General features: G+C 33.8%; 1 protein-coding gene across 1 annotated transcript in view; it reads right to left on the reverse strand.

The window, feature by feature from the left end:
* LOC123663251 overlaps window positions 1–20,920 on the reverse strand; it is a 54,305-nt gene continuing 33,385 nt past the window's right edge. The window contains exons 3-4 of the mRNA XM_045597939.1: window positions 7,790–7,933; window positions 1–158 (exon numbers count right to left, since the gene is read on the reverse strand). Coding sequence (XP_045453895.1) covers window positions 1–158; window positions 7,790–7,933 — 302 coding nt within the window. The remainder of the gene's footprint in view (window positions 159–7,789; window positions 7,934–20,920) is intronic.

Raw genomic sequence — 20,920 nt, forward strand, 5'->3', positions numbered from 1 at the left:
TTATAAGGGTGGTTTCGGGTCGAGCGGCGCGCGGGGCGGGCGACGGGCGGGCGGGTGTCGCGGTGTCGTTGCCATGGCGACGCGGCGCCCGGACGCCGGCTCCCGACGCCACCGGTGTCGGTCGCCGCGCCCGCGCCCCGCCGCACAAGTGACACGCGCTGCGAAAAAGCACAACCGCCCTGTGCGTACGATGACTACGAGCCGTGCGAATTGCGGATATTGCATTTTATTTGTATAGACAAATAAAATTATATGTTATGGTAACTAATGGTAAGTATGGTACATTCGTATTGGTTCACTTCAGTTCACCTTTTAAACTTTTAAATTTAACCTTGTAAAATAATATTCGTTGAAAAGTATATTATTTATTAATAATTAAAAATCTGGCATTTTATCTATTTTTATCATAATAAATATAAAACACAAGAGAAAATGTTTTGTTTTGCCACATATTTATTAATAAACACACTACCGATAAATAAATAGCTATATTTTATTCAAATATTAACTGCACATTAAAAATCGGAACGTCTTCCTTTTTGTTATTTTTTTTATTACGATATTTATATTCATTCAACACAAATGTTATGTATACATATAATTATATAGGTAAATATAAATATTAAATTAAGAAAGGAAAATTTTCATTCTTTTGCATATTAGGATTTCGATAATGGTTTATGAAAATTACAAATACTTCATCTGAACAAACAGAATGATAGTACTAAAAGTAAAACATGCGCCGCTTAATGTAGTATATTTTAATACTATGGACGCAACATGCAGCCATGGTCACCGTACAGCCACCCTTCAGGTCGGGTCGATGTGGACGAGGGTGGGATAGCACCTTTTGTTTAGGACCCCTCCCCCTGTTCATTTACTCGCGTACCACTCTCAATGTTGTTTGCAAAAGGTTTAGGTGCCTAAATGTAGAGGAAAATGTCACGATTTCACTTTTTAAAGAGTCCCTTCGTAATGATATACCGCATGCGATACGCAGCACTTTATTCTAACAGTCATAAGTTGGCGAGATCCACTTGTTAAAATAAAAGCAATCGCGGATTACATTTTATATTTTTTTGTTCCTTTTTACTTATGTATTTTACAATAACATGTGTAGAGATGGGTATTTACAAAATCAAAAACAACTTTATTCAAATAGGTTTCAAAAGTACATTCGAATCGTCATTTTAAAGATTAAAATTTTGAAGTGTATTTTTAAAAGTGAAGCTACCACCGATTCGGAATGTAGATTCTGCAGAGAAGAATCGGCAAGAAACTCCGCAGTTACTCTTTTGAGAATAATATAAAAATTGTGTTTTAGTACAAAATTAGTAACATGTTGCATAAAATACAGCGTCACTAAGTCCACAACATATCAACTATGTAATCCTGCACCGAATAATACGCTTTATCTATTAATTTCTACATAATAATGAATAAAGAAACAAAATTCAAATAAAATATTTCAAAGGCCCTTACATTTTTTGGCGTTTGTACTGAAAATTATTGGTAGGATAGATGTCAGGTAAATGTTTGTAAATTATATCTTCAGACTAGTTGTGCCCGCGACTTCGTCCGCGTGGTATTTAATAAAATAATTATTGTTCAGTTAAAAAAAAAATCTAAAATAAAAAGTAGCCTAAGTTACTCCTTATTACATCAGATATATGCTACTGAAAGTCCCGTCATATAAAATATTTATCATACCTCTAAGTTATAAGGGGGGGAGGGTCAAGGGGGATAATAATTAATAACATAGGCAAAATAACGTTTGGGGGGTCAGCTAGTACATTTATAAAATTTGTAGCGTATTAAAAGATTATACTGATATATGTAATGTTTTATATGAACTTATTGTATATACGTTTCCTTAATAATTTAACACCAGTTTCTATCGATATAACTAAATGTTTTTTCATACAAGTTTTAGCAGTCAATTCTATAACGAAAGAAAATATGAAAACGTAACGTACTCAATTCCACAGGGCGTAACGTAATAACAAAAGTTTTATAAAAATAACTTGAGAGCGTATCAAAAATATAATTTCTTTTTTGATACAATATATCAAGTTATTTTGAAGTGAAACATAATTGAATAAGTACTTTATTTGATTTGTGTGAACATAGTAGGTACCTACTATTGTAACTGCTTGTTGAGTTCGTTATAACACTCAGATACAACAACAAATTTAATATTTTTCGTTTCAAGTTTAGTTTTATTTCCACATTTAAACAATTATTATTTCACAATCTTGGAGACACTACAAAATATAAGAATTTGTTGTTGAATTTATTCGATAATTTTATGATTATTCGAATTTACTCGGAATAGCGAAATGACGTTTTAAGTTTCAATTTAAGTATTTTCGTAACTATTAATTGTTACAGAATATTTGTTTGATAATTACAGGTTAATAATAATAATAATAATGCAAACGCAAAAAAAAAACGAAACAACGTACGGACGTTAATACTTCAATTCGATACACGTATTACGTGTATCGAATATTTACTTGTTGATAGAATTATTAGTAGAAAACGAGCTACGGTGCTAAAATATGTAGTAGCAGTACCGATTCTGTACATCGAAAGTATTTTGAAAACTTCATCGGAAGATTTTCTGTAATCAGCACTAAAGTCAAAATTGTATTTTTTCTTTCTTTCGTTTATTTGTTTGAACTTAGTTCGTGCGTTACGCCGAAACTACTGACTGAATTTGAATGAAACTAGACACAATTTCAACTCATACTACGAACCAAGGTAATAGATCTTTTCATCCCAGAACTTGCACGGCGCGAACAAAGTTAAAGCGGATAGTTATACTAATACTTAAAAAAGTTATGTGTATAAATTTTGCTGATTTATCTAATAGTATCAAAACGAGCAATTCTTGTGTATATATATAGAGCAATTGTTGTGTAGATTATAATAATAATAATAATAATAATAATAATAAATTTATTTGTGAAAAACACACTGCATCAGGTTAAAATGATATAAAAAGAAAAACACATTGCACATAATTTACAACAAGGACAAGGAAATACAAAGAGGATGCAAACGTACAACAAAACAAAAAAAGAGATACAATATAAACTTATCGATTAAAAGTATTTAACTAAGACATTTTTTATATAAGTTCGCAGCATGTCTCACAAAAAGGTGTGACCTCAGTTTAAGTTAGGACTGTTAGTCCTAACACTGGTTTTCAGGACCATTTTCAGGATTATATAATTATATAATCTAAATCTCGGAAACGGCTCCAACGATTGTCATGAAATTTAGTATGCAGGGGATTTCGGGGGAGATAAATCGATTACTAGGATTCATTTTTAGAAAATGTCGTTTTATCCCTGTTTTTAGGCAATGAAAAAATGGCTACAATATCGTTAGAATACGAAAGTAAATTTCGCAATTGTCAATAAAGTTGTAATAGCTCAGGTGGGAATTCGGCCGGTCGGGATCGACCATTTTTTTCTAATTGCACTCATGTTTTTTTACTTAAAAAACCATTTCATATTTTTTATTATTATGTCGGTAAAGTCAGAAAATATTATTCATATTTTATCAATATTTAATTCGTATTTAAATATGATTTCCAAAAAACACGATTTACTAAAAATACCGAGCTAAGCTCGGTCACCCAGGTAATTTTTATTTATATATCAAATTGCTTTTGCTATCAAACTGTCGATGCCTACTAGGTTTTAGGTACACATTCTAAGTTTCTAATAAAACGTAATTGTAAATTGTACAAAATATGCGAAAAGACGGAAACTTTGAACGAGTTCAGGCAACTCGGCGAAGTAATACGAGCCCCTCGCGAAATCAACTCTATCCATAACAACGCCTTTTTATTTGCTACACAACCTACGTTTATTTGTAGCTGATAATTTGGATTAACATACATTTTTTAATTATAGGTGTACATCGAATTCACGTATAGTTATAATAAAAATCTATAGCAATAAATGATAATCTAATTTCAAGATTTTATAAGTTTTTGTCGCCATGAAAGCAGTGTTGCTTGTAATTAGAGCAGAAATTAGTCATGTATTATGTATATAATTATTGGGTAATAGTTTTTATTGTATGCCGCGTTAGCAAGTCCTCACGTGATCATGGTTGCTGTAAACTATTCGAAACGTCGGGAATTTAAAACAACTTAATAAGCCGCGATAAAATCCGAAAAAGCTGTTTTATTATAATACGTAAAATTCGCGTAAACATTAGAAAACAATATGTGTTAACATAATTAGTTTCAATCTATATACATAAATATGAATGTTGCTAAGCGCATACCTCGAGGATGGCTCGACCAATTCCGCTTATTTTTTTTAATATTAAAATAAAAAAAAAATGCTATTAACTTTTGACAGAACGAAGTCTGTCCGGGCAGCTAGTAAATAAATAAATACTTAGATAAGATTATAATTACAGCAGTGTAATAGGTACACAAATCCCACAATTGGATAAAAGCTTTTTCTACCAAAGAACGATTGAAGATTAATACGTCAGGTTGTTAAAACACGGTACTAGAAAAACATTGATAGTGTAAAAATGGAATGCTTATTATGCCTTATAATATTGGTTCTCTTAGGTTTACACCTTAATATATATATAGGTATAATAAGTAGGATTTTTACTTATATTTTTTTTTATGTGAAGTAATCTTAATTATACTTGCTTCATGACATTAATATATTGTGGAATGTTGTGTACTCCGCAATGGGATACATATTAGATAATAATGTAAAAATGATTTATATATAATGTTTTATATGTATTCTATGGATGTACCTATAAAATAAATAAACAATAAATAAATATACTTCATTTACACGTACATAATATAATAAGTTAACAGATTTGTTTCCCTTGACGGATTTCATGTAGGTACATAACATTAAGTTGCGGAGAATTCATAAATGATAAGATGCCTCGCTGTTCTGTAACTTTACCTATCTCTCAATGCGGGTAAGAATGCGGAGAATGATCAGGAATTTTCATATTCTATAGTTGATATAATAGAGCCTTTTATACGCAACAATATAATTCAATAACATCCAGCACTATAGGTACGAGTAGGTATGCTTGATTTTTGGTTGTATGGCATACATTAAAGAAGAAATTGTTTGCTATTTTTAAATTATATTCAAATGCAACTACTGTTTTTACTTATGTGTAAGTAATTGCAACGGAGTACTAATATGTCGCGTACTTATTTACTTATTTATTAATTCTTTACTTTATTCTAGAAACAATTAAAATAAATTTCGAAAAACACAAGTCAGCCTTATTGTATGGAGCAATTCTTCCAGAAAATCTTTGGATGAAACCTTTTTTATTGCAAAGATTCAGTATGTAATTAGATTCTCACTTTTATTTGTTACGTTAAATACTCTTGCCAACCTGCAAGAGTATCGTAGCAGATTCATGCAATCTCCATCAATCACCATCAATGTTGTCAAAATATCAGGAGTTTCAAAATGTCAACCGCGGTAAGTCCCGTAGAATCAAACTTGTTCTAAGTGAAAAAGCCTTCGCCTAGCAGTTAGACACAAACAATTTTTTTTCAATTACATTATATAAAACCTTCACCAATATCTCTTTTCCTACAGGGAGGAAGAGGCCTATGCCCAGCAGTGGTACCAATATAAAACATGTCTAAACATACTGGAACGAGTGTCAACAGCCAACATAAATATAACATACAAAAAGTGTCCGCATCTAATCGATCGCGTGGTTGACGCGGCGGGTGTAAGCCCCGCCTACATTTCACACGACAGGTGATGATTGGCCGAGCCGAACACGCACACAGGCGCAACGCTCAAGACGGTAATGAAAAATTTTTCAGATATTCGCCTTATTTTTCCTTATTGTTTCATTTGAATAAGGCTTACGATTTCCTTTAGAATTCGTACTTCGAAAAAGGTGAAGATAATTATATTTAATTAAATATCTTTTACGTCAATAAGTACCTGCATAATTAAGCAATAGGTAGCTAGGTAGGAACCGAGATAGGTTTACATACTGGTTTTAAGGTTTTTATTGTCTTTTCTGTTGACTTTAATTTTGTATCTCACTGTATTAACGCAGTTATGGAAAGTCAAAAAAAAGCAAGGAAATATCTTGTAATTTAATCATAGACTTGATGACAAAATATTTTTATCACATTAGATAAAATGTCAATCACTGTAAAATAACTTAAGCGTATGATTTTTATCTTTGATTTTAAAATTAATTTTACCGTAGGGATGAGACTCAAATTGGCGTCAGAGTAACTATAAATGTCAATAGATTCGTCCAATTAGCTACATAAGAAATGTTCACCAATTCTGTTAATGATGGCTATACCCATCCACAAAGAAACGAAATCTTGGTTAAAGTTAAAAAAAAAACGACACTCAAAATTTAATGTAGGTACTTCCAACTAGATTATAACTACTACTACCTAGTATTGTCTATTATCTACTAGTATGAATCTGATGACAAGGAGAAGTCATTCATAAATAAGTAATATAGAATTATAATCGTAATTAATAAAATCGATAGAAAACAGGCACAGTAACAGTGGTTCTTGATCTTGAGTTGGTTCGACCTCCGCTGATGATACAAATTATTGCAGCTAGAAGACAGACAAACATCCGGTCTGCGCGTCAATGTCTTGGCGTTTCTGTTTGTGATGTTTTTGTTTTGACTCTCTGACACTGGATATCATCTTGTAATAAGTAATATCACAATTGCTTTCAGAAATCCTTTGTGCTATTACTTATATTTAAAGTCTCTAGCTGAAAGGTAAGCGAGACAAATAGACAACTGAGATAAATTACACTTTGTCTCGTAATAACCTATAGCGCTAAATTCCATAAAATATCCATTACAATCTACTCAAAATATCAATATAGGTACATTAATAAGATACAACGGTAACAAACATACGTAGCTATGAAAGATACGCGATAATACCCGCTCCTGACGCCGACGAACAAAAAACAACCACTCGAAATCTAATTCCGATTCCATACAATCGCGCAGCAGATGCGCGTACGCATCGAACAAAGGATCACGTTTGTACGCATTCGTAATACATCTAATTTTACGGTGAAACCTTTGTATTATTCTTGTTGCGTTTTGTTCGCGCCCTGATCGACAGATCTGATAATTTGAATATGGAAAGGCATCCGAGCGTGAGGCATTCGTTGCCCCTGCGCAAGTTTCGAAACGTTTAAATGGATTGCATATGCGCATACGATCAATTCTGACGATTTTACTGTTATATTTTATTTTATAATTTTAGATTCTCATTATACTCATAATTGTGACTGATCTTTAGTCAAATGGGCATTTTTAATTATAAACGGAAGATTTGTTACATTTGGCCAGTTAGTTACAGTAGAGTTTTTCTTGCAACATAGTTAGTTATTAAAAAGTCAGGAAGTTAGGAAAGTCTTATTCCTAAAATGGCCATTTAAGTAATATAGAATATGGATCGTGAAAGATTGAATAGGAGTTCTAGTGTAATGGTAGGTATAAGAATGACAAGTACTCAAAGTTTTGACGTTGGGTCAATATATGGTATTAACTTACATATTATTTTGATTCATTGGTCATTTGAATGTAGGTTTCTTCACACGAAATCTTCGAATCAGGCATTTGTTTCGAGTACTTATGGTGGATCTTAGCCGTTTGGTAAACCGACCCAGAATTTTAAAAAGTATCAGCTTTTTGCAAAATTATGAAGAGCATTTTCGCAAGTATTAAAATTAAATGATTTAAAACTTACCAAAATTGTTTCTTGAGAAGAATTTTTCCGGTGATGTGATGTCGTACTTTTCTGGAGTTTTGATGTATTCCTTCGCACCATCGACTTTCTTTAACTCGAGATGACTTTCACAGAGTTCTTTAGCTTTTATCTCGGACAGGCGATCTGAAACATAACAAGACAAACATCAGAAATGCTCAAATAAGCAAAGCAATTTCTATAAATAAATAAAGAAAAAAGTTAAATGGTGCTGATTTTGACTGTAAATTATATGTATATTAAAATTAGGCATTGGAACACTTTCGCTACCCAAATTATTTTCAAATATCCAATAGGTGTTCCGGACCAATTATTTTATTATTTGGTCGATTTGTACTTATTAATTAGAAGTACATAATAGGTATAGAAATATTCTATGAAAAGATTTTAGGATCATAAAGACACGTACACACGCCAGCCATAATTGTCGCGTCCCTAGTGACTGTATGGAAACTTGGGCTACTATCAGACCCGCACATTCCGCATGATTGCTACGTCTGACTGGTTAATTCAACTAATCTTAGGGCACAGTAGTTATGCAAAGTTGTACATACTTTATAGATCTCATAATAAGGAGAGAATTATCAAAACTAGCAGAAATATATTGAGCTACCTTCATTGTTTAATGGGGTTAATTTAGAAACAAACCGAATTACAATTTGTTATACGTTTGAATAACTTGCATAGGTCTAGTCGTCATCGATTACGTAGTCGGTATAAAAAATATATACACATACTCGTATACCAAGTTATCGATTGAATTGATAATCTTTTTCTTCTTTAATATAATTGAGAAACAAAAACCTTTACCTACTTAAAGAAAAAAAATCAGGTACTGTGAGTGATTACTACGTTGATACTAATCTAATTTATTGATAACGTATAGTGTTATAATAACAAAATTATAGTTTTATGTAAAACTGTGTATGGATAAAAATTATTACAAAAAAAAAAAACACACGGCACGGCTAGAATAACAGAAGGTACATTTCCGAATTTGTTACGAAACGAATTTCAAAGAAGACCACTTGTCTGCGAAAGTATAAAAGGTCTGAATGAAAATATTGTGTCAACGGCTGCGACCCTCCAACTGCGGGGTTTTTCCAAAAACAACTAGTTGTCTAATTGCTCTTTGGACCTAAACGTTGAACGTAGAATCGAAACCAAACATTTCATATTTCTTAACAGCCGACGGAAATCGTCAATCCCTCCCTCTCTCCGACACAAAGAGCTGTAAAATCCGTGCAATTTGTACCCTCTGCTCTTAACGTACGTATATACTTATCGATTTATCGCAAACACAAGTTCGTGTTTTAAAAAGTCAAGTCCGATGAGAACGTTCGGTTTTAGGCCTTATCCCTGAGGAGTAAAGTCGAGATTCTGATGGGTCTGGAACGGTATATCAGATCTTTAGGTTCAGCGGGTGTGTGTAAAAATGCCGTCTTGTAGGCACGTCGCCCCTCCCCGGGCGACATTTTTACAAGTGGGCGAGGGGGGAGGCCACCCGGACGCTCTCGTCATTTCGTTGTCATCCAGAGGCTCCTTTTTGCGCGATCACGGCGCGAGCTTCGGCGTCGACAATACTGTTCAGTATTTTTATTCTTTTCGAGAAGAAAATGCGAATAAAAAAACTCGTAGAAAATCATGAACAATGCCGCCCTTGGGTGAGATTACCGCCATCGGAAAATGAATGCTTTGTTAGATCCGTCCACCGGGATGTTTTCAGTTGTTACATTAGACTTGTCATTTCCATTAGAGGGCTGAACCGGCGCGGCATGTCGCCGAACCAGCCCACGTCTTTATTTGCGTTTCAATTACGAAAGTGCTTCGCAACAATTACTTTTATAAAAATACAGACACGTCACCACTTAGAAAAATTAATTTCAACAAAAAAAAACTTTCTTTTTTTTAAAGAATGGATGATAAGCTTAATGTACCTTAGTACATTACAAGTAACTCATTCAACCTACGAACGTATAAATTAAAATTTCTTGTGCCTATATAAAAATAAATGCTTTCGTCTGAACATTTGGTGTGTTATGTTTTTACTATTCCTTCCAAAGTCTTTCACGATTCATTCTGTAACATCCCACTGCTGGGCATAGGTTTCTTCTCTATATAGGAGGAAGATTGGGGCTTAATCCACCACGCTGCTCCACTGCGGGTTGGCGGCGGACACGTTCCCTTCTTTGAGTAACGATTGCTACCAGGTACTTATGATAACAATCGGGATCGATGGCTTAACGTCCTCTCCGAAGCACGGTAGGGAAACCCACAAGAACAGAAATCCAAACTAGAAAGAAAAATTTGTACAATTACAAATATCCATCCAAAGCGGGAATCGAACCCGCTAACCGTCGGCGTTTTAGGCGACTAATCGCACCAATACTCACAACAGAGCGGTTGTTGTATTAGTACTTATTTTAATACAAAGAAAAAAAAAAAACATAATGTGAACAATTTTCAATTTTCATTTCTATATAGGTACCATGCATAATTAAACGTAAGTAACGGTGGCGTTTGCCCACTTTCACGTATTCTTGGTTAAGTGAAACCTGTGACTTTTGGTGTCTTGTTAAAGCTGTAGAAAGTAACTTCTATCAGCCTTTACTAGCATTATGATATGAACCAGAAAGCACACAAAGCAAAGGAAAATGGTCGTTTTCAATCTCTGCGTCGAAATAAACTATGGACAATGTGGTAAAAGCCCCGCCTATTATTCTCTGACGCGAACACTTGATGCTTGAAGTGAGTTTTGAGTAAAGAGCCAGTCGTCACTCTTTTTATTCTTTTTATGGCAAGAAGTCTAGTGGTCAAATGGTTTACCGACTATCGTATTGAAAGCGTAAGCTTTTGAATTGACTTTGATAGTAATGTATAATTTTTTCAGTTACAAACACCGTTGATATAGCACCGTAGAGTTTAAAATTTTGATTGAAGCCGTTGAACAATCGCCATTAAATAAAACGGAGAGGCTACGGCACTCGAATTTATAATATTTGAATTATAATAATATCTGAAAGACTTTTGTTCGAGTCTGGCATAAAAATCTTTTGACCTAGAGACCATCTTACGATCTCTCCAAAGTATTATTTATACACTCTGTAACTAGTTTTCTTAACGAGCGCAGCATAAAGTTGTTGTCGAATAAGTATGCTCAGAAACCCCATTAATGCTGGAGTTTTCTAAAAGTGAATTAGCTTAATATCCGTTAATATTTATCATAGCACAGATAATGCCCTTTTATACTGGCAGACCAATAATACCTTTGAGATAAAAGTGGAAGAGAAGATACAAGTTTGAGCATTTATCGCTAGCAAACTACCCTTGATTGTAGCTCTGAGTTTCTAGAAAATCTTTCTAAATATAAAGTTCCTTGACGATTAAATTGCGGATGAGGTCTTATTCCAAAGTTACTTGGAGAGTAATGCCAAACTAAATGCTAAACAGCTCAGGTTACTGGAACAGGGAAAGACGATGTTTCGCGTTGGGACATTGGATTATTTTTTGTAACGTGCAGATCCGTCCTTATGTGGAATATTATTTGCACCTTTGCAGGTGTTCTCCAAAACAAACTCTAACTCCGGGACTCGATCAACGACGATCAGTTCGTAACGTCATTTATGATGATTTATGTATCCTGTCATTTCTCCATAGAGATTTAGATTCTATATAATTTTCACCATTATAAAATGGCGAGATTGTCATGTCGTTACCATCGCAGCCTTCTCTTTAGGTAATATTACTAATCTCATCACGTGGATACCCAGTTTACATCTCTAGTTCGTTTAGTATGGATAGTTAAAATAAAAATCCTGAAAGTAGCTAAAGAACTGGGACTGAAGTTTGATTTCCTAGCTCTTTTCGACTGACCATAAAACCGAGAAATGTCGGCACCGAAAGAACCGATTTCCGAACCATAGTGGGTACCGTTGCAAAACTTTTCTTTTTTCTAGAAATTCAAAGTAAATACTACCGCTATATTGTTTAAATAGATTTTGACATTGAAATTATTTGAGAGACATTATACTATTTTATTATTTAATTAACAAAAAAATCAAATGTTCAAAATCAATGTTGTAATGATATATCAAAAGAGCTATTATAAAACAGTATTTTAATGTAAATAACATTTACATGAGAATACTGTTAGTAAAATTATTATGAAAATATGTTTTATTACTCTTAGACTAAAAATGAGTCACAAGGAAAAAGCGATCAAGTCGAATTTTTAAAATCTAATAAATTGTATCAGTATTGTACATCTTTACATTTTGAAAGAATATATATCAGTTTTTTTAGACTGAATCAGTTATAAAACGTTCCTTTATCGCCTCTAATTTGATTCAACATCCTGATCTACAAATGTACGAAACGTACTAGCATTTATTACTAAGATATAATAAAATTTCGACCAATCTGTTTTTCTAATAAACTCAAATAAAGGCGGTAAAAACGTAAAGGGGCAAATTCTATGGTGTAAGACAATCCTATTCGGCATGTCCTTACAAAGGAGGTCGTAATCAAAAAAGGACACATTGCGGCCAACCTCGATGTAGTGTATAGGCGAGGAGTGTGCGAATAACGCGGTGTAACGCGATGCCCATACAAATCGGTAGCACGCAAAGCTTTGTCTTCCGCCGCGCATCGCTACCAATCACGTCAATTTGGGATGAATAAGGTGTTCGTGTGTTTTTAAAATTATTATAAAATAAAAATAAAGAAAGGTTTTAAAAAGAGACTGGCCGTTCATACAAAAATTCCGTTAGCGCGTATTTAGTATTATGAAGAGAATTTTTTATTGAGTACATTTTAGTTTACTTTTATGAAAAGTTTTACTACATTTTTTATACAAATATCTAAAAGTGAAGGGAAGTGACGTATTTGTTTATTATTTATTTCTACAATACTAAAATAAAAATGAACTAGTAATACGAAAAAAATATTAGAACTAATACAAAAAGGCAATAATTATTCTTCCAATTAGATTTATTCATTTACTATAAAGTTATGAGAAAGCAACCGCGGGTACCGATCGTAAATTAGCAATTCAAATGTACAATATCCACAGTTCGATGTCGAGATAGTTAAAAATGTCAACATTGTAAACAGTGACTAACGACGCATAAAACAATAGGAAAGATTTACAGTTACAGGCGAGCGTTTGTTCTTCGCAACACGCAAATTATATTTTTTATAGGATTCCAAAATGTATGTTTCCATTGACGACATTGATTTGACTAGCCAACTGCAGTTGAAGATCGTACTTTTTGTTTCCGGAGTTGATACGTTTATTGATACGTACGTATTATACGTATTATTTACGTATATTTATCGAAAAGAGTAATATCGTGTACCTATGTAAAATGTCATAGTCAGTCCAATTTAATAAATTCGTAAATATAAATTACGTCAACCTTTCTTTTTTATAGAAGAAGAGCCTAGAAAATATTTATAGAACAGTACCTTAAAGTGAGGTGTGTAAAGTTACGGCAAAGACGGAAGACGTCAAAAATCTCGGTCCGTTACTAGTATTTCTTTTACGAAACGAATGGAAATAGTTTATAATTTCCGTGCTTAATAAACGTTATCGGTAAACGTAGCGGCCCGTTCGTATCGTGTCAACTACGATAACCCTTTATCAGATTGGGGAAGCGAGGGATGTCGCCGAGCGGCGGTACTTCGCATTTCATTACCAGATTTTTTTTTTCATAATTTACAAGCTCTAGGTTTTGTTGAGGGTACTTTTTTGGTGGATTATGTGACCTGTATGGTTTTACCTGAGTATATGATTAATGCTGAGCTCATATGTGGCTAATTAATATTTATAAACACACTATGTCATGAATAATCAGAATTGCTAACTTTAATTTTTTTTAATCTGCTTAAAAGGTAATGTGTAATTTTATTTTACTTGAATAGTTTACAGCTTATTATATTTACCTGTAGGCTGTATTTAATACTGAATAGCTAACTAATAATTGTGTTTGCAGGCAAACGAAAAAAAAAAAAAAAACCGACTTCAATTATATCGACAAGTAATACAACGTAAGACGAAAAATTAGTCAAGTAAATACGCATTATCAAAGATTACTCCAAAAGTTTTAATCAGATCTCGATGAAACTTAAATGTGACCACATGATAAACATCGGCTTTCGATTAACATTCATTTTCTAAGTACATACACTACACTTACACATACGTACACTTTACATAAAAGTATTTAGGAAATTTAGTATTTTAGAAAATAACAAATACCGTAAAATAAAATAAATCAAACAAAATAATAATAATAATAATAATTCAAACTTTTAAGTGAAATAAAAAACATGTGTCTTTATTTATTTTTGTCGACAGTATAGTATAAAATACCATTAATAATTTAAAAAAAAGTTTACTAGTAATATTTTAGTTTTACAAACGTCATATTATACAGTCGTGTGACTGATATTACGTCACTTCCGTTATATATTCTTACGGTTTTAGTATCACATTTTTTTCTGTTCGGTCGCCCAGCCAAATGTCAAGCCTGCCGTAAGGAACTTCGTTCCAAAAATTATTAAAATCGGTACACCTAGTAAAAAGCTATGCGGGTTTTCGAAGGTTTCCCTCGATTTCTCTGGGATCCCATAATCAGATCCTGGTTTCCTTATCATGGTACCACACCAGGGATATCTCCTTTCTAACAAAAAAAAAAATAATTATCAAAATCGGTTCATAAACGACGAAGTTATCCCCGAACATACATAATACCTATATATCGAATCTATATCGGTCGAATTGAGTAACCTCCACCTTTTTTGAAGTCTGTTAAAAAGCTAACAACACCCTACCATGTATTGAAATGTTTTATGTAATATTTGTTTTAGTTGATGTAAATAAATACGACTCTATAAGTACATATATAACTAACTATAACTAACTAAAGGAAATTAATAACCAATAATTATGTTACGATAAAACGGCAATTAATCCAGTAAAGAACGACAAACGAGAGCAGTACAAAGGTAAGGAAATAGCCAGTTTCAGGGCTCACACAAAGGGAATAATGTTAGACCACAATGGCGTTTCGGAGCCGAGAGCGAGTAAAAAACGGATGTGTCAATAATTAACCGTGTGATCAGGGAGTCGACGCCGGCGGCCATCGATTGCGGACCCCGGTTTTTTAATAACGAAACGTGTATTGTCGTTTCGACAAAAGGGACGAACTCGTTGTGTTTTCATAGAACATGCTGGGGCGAAAAATATTACACCCCCGGGCGGCAATGTGGGAACGAACGCCCCAACTGACATGAGCTGCAAATTTTCGGTTGCCCGATCCGAATCGCTCGCAGATATTATGATAGAATTTACATTTTAGACACGCCTCAGCGTAGACGACTGGATGTGGTTTAGCTATTTATCACGAAATAAGTCACAAAATTTATTTTAGTAACAACTATATCAAAAGATTGTTTTTACGTAAAATTAATAATTTAACTAAAAACAGTTTTGGTAATTATGCTTTTTAGACTTAGAAAATTGTACTTTTTAGTCACGCTTTATTTTTTAAAACAAAAACTAGTACATAACACGAGACAGTCACATTGCAATTACCGACCATGTAACTGGACTTAAATATCGATAGTTGACAGAAAAACGTGGTGTATAGGTACAGGTTATAACTTAAAAATAGTACTTTTACTTGGTATTTGCATTTAAACACATCTAGGTACATTGTGCATATAAATAAAATGTGACGATCACAAAACTATTTAACATAAGATATTTTCATACTTGACAATACCTAAAGTAAATATTTCCATGAAATAAATATTCAAACACCCGTGCTCTGTACATAACGGGCAATGAGTGTACAATCGCGACGCAATCGCAGCAAATCCGCACCAATGATCCCCCACGCACAATTTGAACCCCTGGAGGATCAGGAAATTCATCTCGCTAATCCACCGACCCGCTGTGAATAGTAAAAGTGATGGCTCTATTCATTCCGTGGGGGCCGTCCCCTTCGAACAGGGGGCAGCAGGAGGAGGGGGGAGCCAGAAAGCGCTAAAATTTAATAAAGCCGGGCTCGTCGGGACTATGGACAGCCCTTGCGATTAATTACGCACAAGAAGCTAGTAATGATACCTACGCTATACAAGTAAGGACCGAGGGTAGTTTGTCGTGTATCAATTATTCAAGAAGTAATCTCCGTCGTGTTTATGATGCTTTTTAATTCGTTATGAATAATTGAGACCGGCAATTAGCTCGGCATATGCTGTTATCTAGTTAGTTCTTCGAGTTGTGTTACATAATTTTAAGACCTTAGTCTTTTGGCATTTGTTAGAATATGTATGACGTATTCTTTAGGCATTCAGACCATTTATATATTTTATTACATTCCGTACAATACAAAATCTTAAAAAGCGTTCGCTATGACGAAATTTCTAAAGTAGATGTAAACATGTGAAATTTATTTGTTTACTAGTAATATCCGGCACGTGGTACGGTGGTAGTTATTTCAGCAAAAAAAAAAATTATAAAAATTGCAACGTGTAAGGTATCGAACAAAGGCAACAAAATTTTCAGTTTAAGTGTTCGTAGTTTGTTTCTGTAGATTGTAGTGTGGTTTGAATCACAATATGAAATTGATAGAACGAAAGTATAAAATACAATGAATATAGTTTTATATTTTTAAAAATGTATTAAAAAAAGGTTACCTATAGTAGATTAAGAACTGCGCCGTGTTTATTATTATTTATTTATTTACTCTTTATTGTACACCACAATATGCAAATACAAAATAATAATAATACAGACAACTTAAGAATGTGTAGTACAAGAGGCGGTCTTATGGCTAGTTAGCCATTTCTTCCAGACAACCCGAATAGGATTGAATACTATTTATTTGAGGATCGGGTAGGTGGTTCAGTTATATTGTAATAAACTTACATACAAATATCTACACATTAATACTTACAAGCAATATTATTGAGGTTTTTGAAAATTCTATCGAATCAATTTTAATATTTTGTAAGAAATCTTTTGTTTGTGTATGTATTATGTTACCACCTACAAGTACCTACGTAATACTGTACGTAATGTTGTGATGATTGAGTAGAAAAAAAGGACAATTTTTTTAGATGTTATTCACTTATTTACGTTATTTACTACATTTTACATACAATTTGATATTCTTCATTACGAAACATATTATTTATGTAACGTTGCGTATAGGCACATAATAAAGACAGACTTACGTGTGGGTATATGAAAAATTTCGTGAAGTTTTTTTAATAATATTAAGCCTTAATTAGGTACATTTAATATATCGAAGAACGTGTATAAATAGTATATATAATAAAATACACAGACAGTTCAAGTATCAGATCTCGTGTATACGGATGTGTGCTCACCCTATGTTTGCAGTTTCCTCAAGTGGCACATGGGCGCATTCTGTGCGGGTTGGTAACGACATCTTTTGTTGGATACGAGTGAAGCGCGCCTCGTAATCCGCGCTCGAGTGTTTCGAGTGTTTCACATTCGCTCGCTCTCCATTCGTCGCGAAAGCGTCACACTTCAGAACGTATACGGGACTCGGTGACGAGCGATCGCGAACTTGTTATTTACAAATATATTAAACATTCTATAAAGTATTGTATTATAATAAAAATCTTTAAATTAGTTTGTCATTCATCAGCGTTTACAGCAGAATCGCCCTCTCCCTAGAGATCTTCTGCTCCGCCGTTAAAACCTGCTGGCAAAACTACTGTCTAGAAAACACCAGGGCTATTTTTACCGCCAGCGTTCGTTCAGGCTAGACACTGCAGGTTTGCTAGAGACTACTGCAGTGAAAGTTTTTTTTGCTTCTTTAGAAGTGTCCGCCTAATGAATAATCTCCGATATCGGCTACGGCACTAAAGAATTTAGCCACCCCCTCTCTTCCCGTGGGTGTCGTAAGAGGCGACTAAGGGATAACAAGGTTCCACAACCACCTTGGAACTTAAGAAGCCAACCGATGGCGGGATAACCATCCAACTGCTGGCTTTGAAATACACAGGCCGAAGACGGGCAGCAGCGTCTTCGGTGCGACAAAGCCAGTACTGCGGTCACCAACCCGCCTGCCCAGCGTGGTGACTATGGGCAAAACACATGAGTTCATGTTATTTTTGGCGTAAACTTGTGGAGGCCTATGTCCAGCAGTGGACTGTATAGGCTGTAATGATGATATATATATATATATATATATATATATATATATATATATATATATATATATATATATATAAATGATGAAAAATTAGGGCTTGTAGGGAATAGAGATAGGGCGTATGGAGGCTTGGCTGCACGTGTACTTTTGGGCAGTGCAAGCCATACGGTCACGTCTTGACAACATTACACCTACATCAAAATGTTTTTGGTAGGACTGGTATACAAATACTATAAATTCTAATACTTTTTATATTGCGTCTTCCTTATGTTTTACTTACTTTGTATATATAAATATATGTATTTAGTTTAAATTAACAAGGACAAGTGCAGTGAGCCCGTTATTTTTCCACTCCGTTAAATTCTTGAGATATCTCATAAGTATCATCTATTTTCTATACCCACTAATATATGTAATAAAACCACAACAATACTAACCAGAAAGGGTATATAAGTTGTTAAAGGTTACAGATTAAGTTATTTTTTATTTAGCTGTATTTATTTTATAACAATGGTATGAGAGAAGTAGGTATACCGATAAGATGACAGTTAAGAAAACGGTTATCTGTATTTTAACCCGCCCTGGCTTCGCAGGGTTGCAAAAACTACCACTGTTCCTCTACTATATTATGCATGTATTATACATGTAAACCTTCCTGTGAAATCACTCTATTTACTAAAGGAAACCGCATCAAAATCCGCGTAGTTTTAAAGATCTAAACATACAGACAGCGGGAAGCGACTTTTTTTTTACTTACATACTCTTTTAATAGTCGTAGCGTTATATTATATAGCCTAATAACTTTCTCAATAAACAAATTTCAAATACATAACGAATTTTTTACATCAAAGGATTTATCCAGATCTTACCGAAAAACTTGAGATTATATAGATATGAATGAGTTTAAAACGTTTTCTAAAATATGATAGGTATAGTATCCAAATCTAGGCCAAATGACACTAAATCTTCTCAAATAAATGATGATTCTCATTATCTTTACAAACTAAACTTCATGCGTTTGGTTTGATTTGATCCTAAATTGGTATCTATAAAAAAGTAAGTTTTCTGCTGTGCAAATATAAGAATGTTTGAAATGTAGTAAAGTACATAATTTAAACTTTTGTGCTTATTCGAATAAATACTGAAAAATAATCATTATACATTTTCTGTTTGAGTAGCAATGTCTAGAAGAATTATTTACAATATCTTGCTATTTAATTGCGATCTCTCCTCTAGAGTCGTTTAGTGAATTTCGGAAACCGCTTAAGCGTGTCCCGGGTCCGTAGCATCGCTGCAGTATATTCGTCACGGCGTATCTCGTAATTGGCGCTCGAGTGGCAATTAGCAGGCACTTGCCTCTGTCACCGCTCGACCCACGCTGCCTTACCTCCTCTTAGCCGCTGCTTTCACAAATACACCCATAAATACCACATTAGTGCCATTCTTCAAATTTAAAGTTTCTCTCGTAATTTCTGGTACATAACTGAAAATATTGTTAAAAAAGCCTTCGGTAACCGCAATAAAGTTTTAGTAGCGCACTTAGAAATTAAATTCAGCGCTATCAGCGCTTTCCACTCGAGTTTTGCGTATTTATTAGTTGAAGATGTTTTGAAGTCATTTTTAAGTTGCAGTCATGTTCTCATTTTCAAATATTAGGTACCTTAATTAACTGTACCTATAGCTACATATTACCATTTCCTGTATCCTAAGGATGTCAAGAAGAGATCACGTGTTAGCGACAGAGTCGCCTTTTGTACCTATTTCCATTTTTTTGTATTGTTGCTTATTCTTCGTGTAAAATAAAGAGTTATATTAATATTATTTGATATGAGTTTAACTTAATTAAAACGCTTGCTAGTTCCGTAACAAAATGCGGATGTAATATAAATTATGCAATAGAAATTTTACGGATCCATAGAGCTTCATAACCGTAAGCGAACCTAAAATAGTTTCGGATTATTCTGGATGTTATTACAAATAGGAATGAAGTTGTATCGATATAATTATGTATGTAATACCCGATTAGAAAAAAGGTCAGGCTCAACCAGATCATGTATCTGGACCGGATCAGGATAGAATGAGGCATGACAGATCCGGCAAGCTCTATCAGGACCACGTCTGGTCCAGACAAGGATAGCCTGATGTAAAATATAATCAAGTATGGTAAGGCATACTGGATCAGGGCCCGGTCCAGTCCATATAAGGACAGCCTGAAAGAAATTACGCGAACTGACCCTGAATCGCGCTATTAATGTTTTTAAGCGCACTTAACATATATACAATTATCAGGACAGTCTAGCAGGGAGTCCATTCTACACAGTGGAGCAGTCGTAAGTAATAGGAAATAGTTAATTACCACATTTTTCTTAGCTTAGAAAAAAGGTTGAATTTGTTTTTTTTTTTAATTATTATTTTTTTTTTTATTATTGATGAACCCTATTGGCTATTCGATAATACCAAGTCTATAAGTTCATAGTGTATATTTAAATAATATGGAAATTTTGAATGATTCGAGCGTACAAAATTGACAAAGTACGCAACATCGCATGGCTAATCTAAAGGCTGTATTAGCTGGATAATAGAGTTATCCGAACTGTGAAACATGACTAGACTAAATTTATAATTCACGACATGTATTTACGCAGATTGTTTGCATGAAGCTCAGTCGGCGGTATCAATAATTGAATTTTGGGATTGGGGGATCACTTTGGAGTTTCGGTCTTAAACCCTCAATTAATTGCTAGAATTAATTCGTCCCTTAGAAATAAAAGGGAGGAGGGATAACGGTATTTATTAGTGGCGTAATTGTGTACGAGAGCGAAAACGTATAATGACGTAAGAGTATTTGTTATTTAGAAATATTTAGGAAAACCGTTTAATTTAAGATCACTGATATGAAACGTATTTAGAAGGATTCTTA

This window comes from Melitaea cinxia, chromosome 20, assembly GCF_905220565.1.
Source record: "Melitaea cinxia chromosome 20, ilMelCinx1.1, whole genome shotgun sequence".
Taxonomy (NCBI): Eukaryota; Metazoa; Arthropoda; class Insecta; order Lepidoptera; family Nymphalidae; genus Melitaea; species Melitaea cinxia.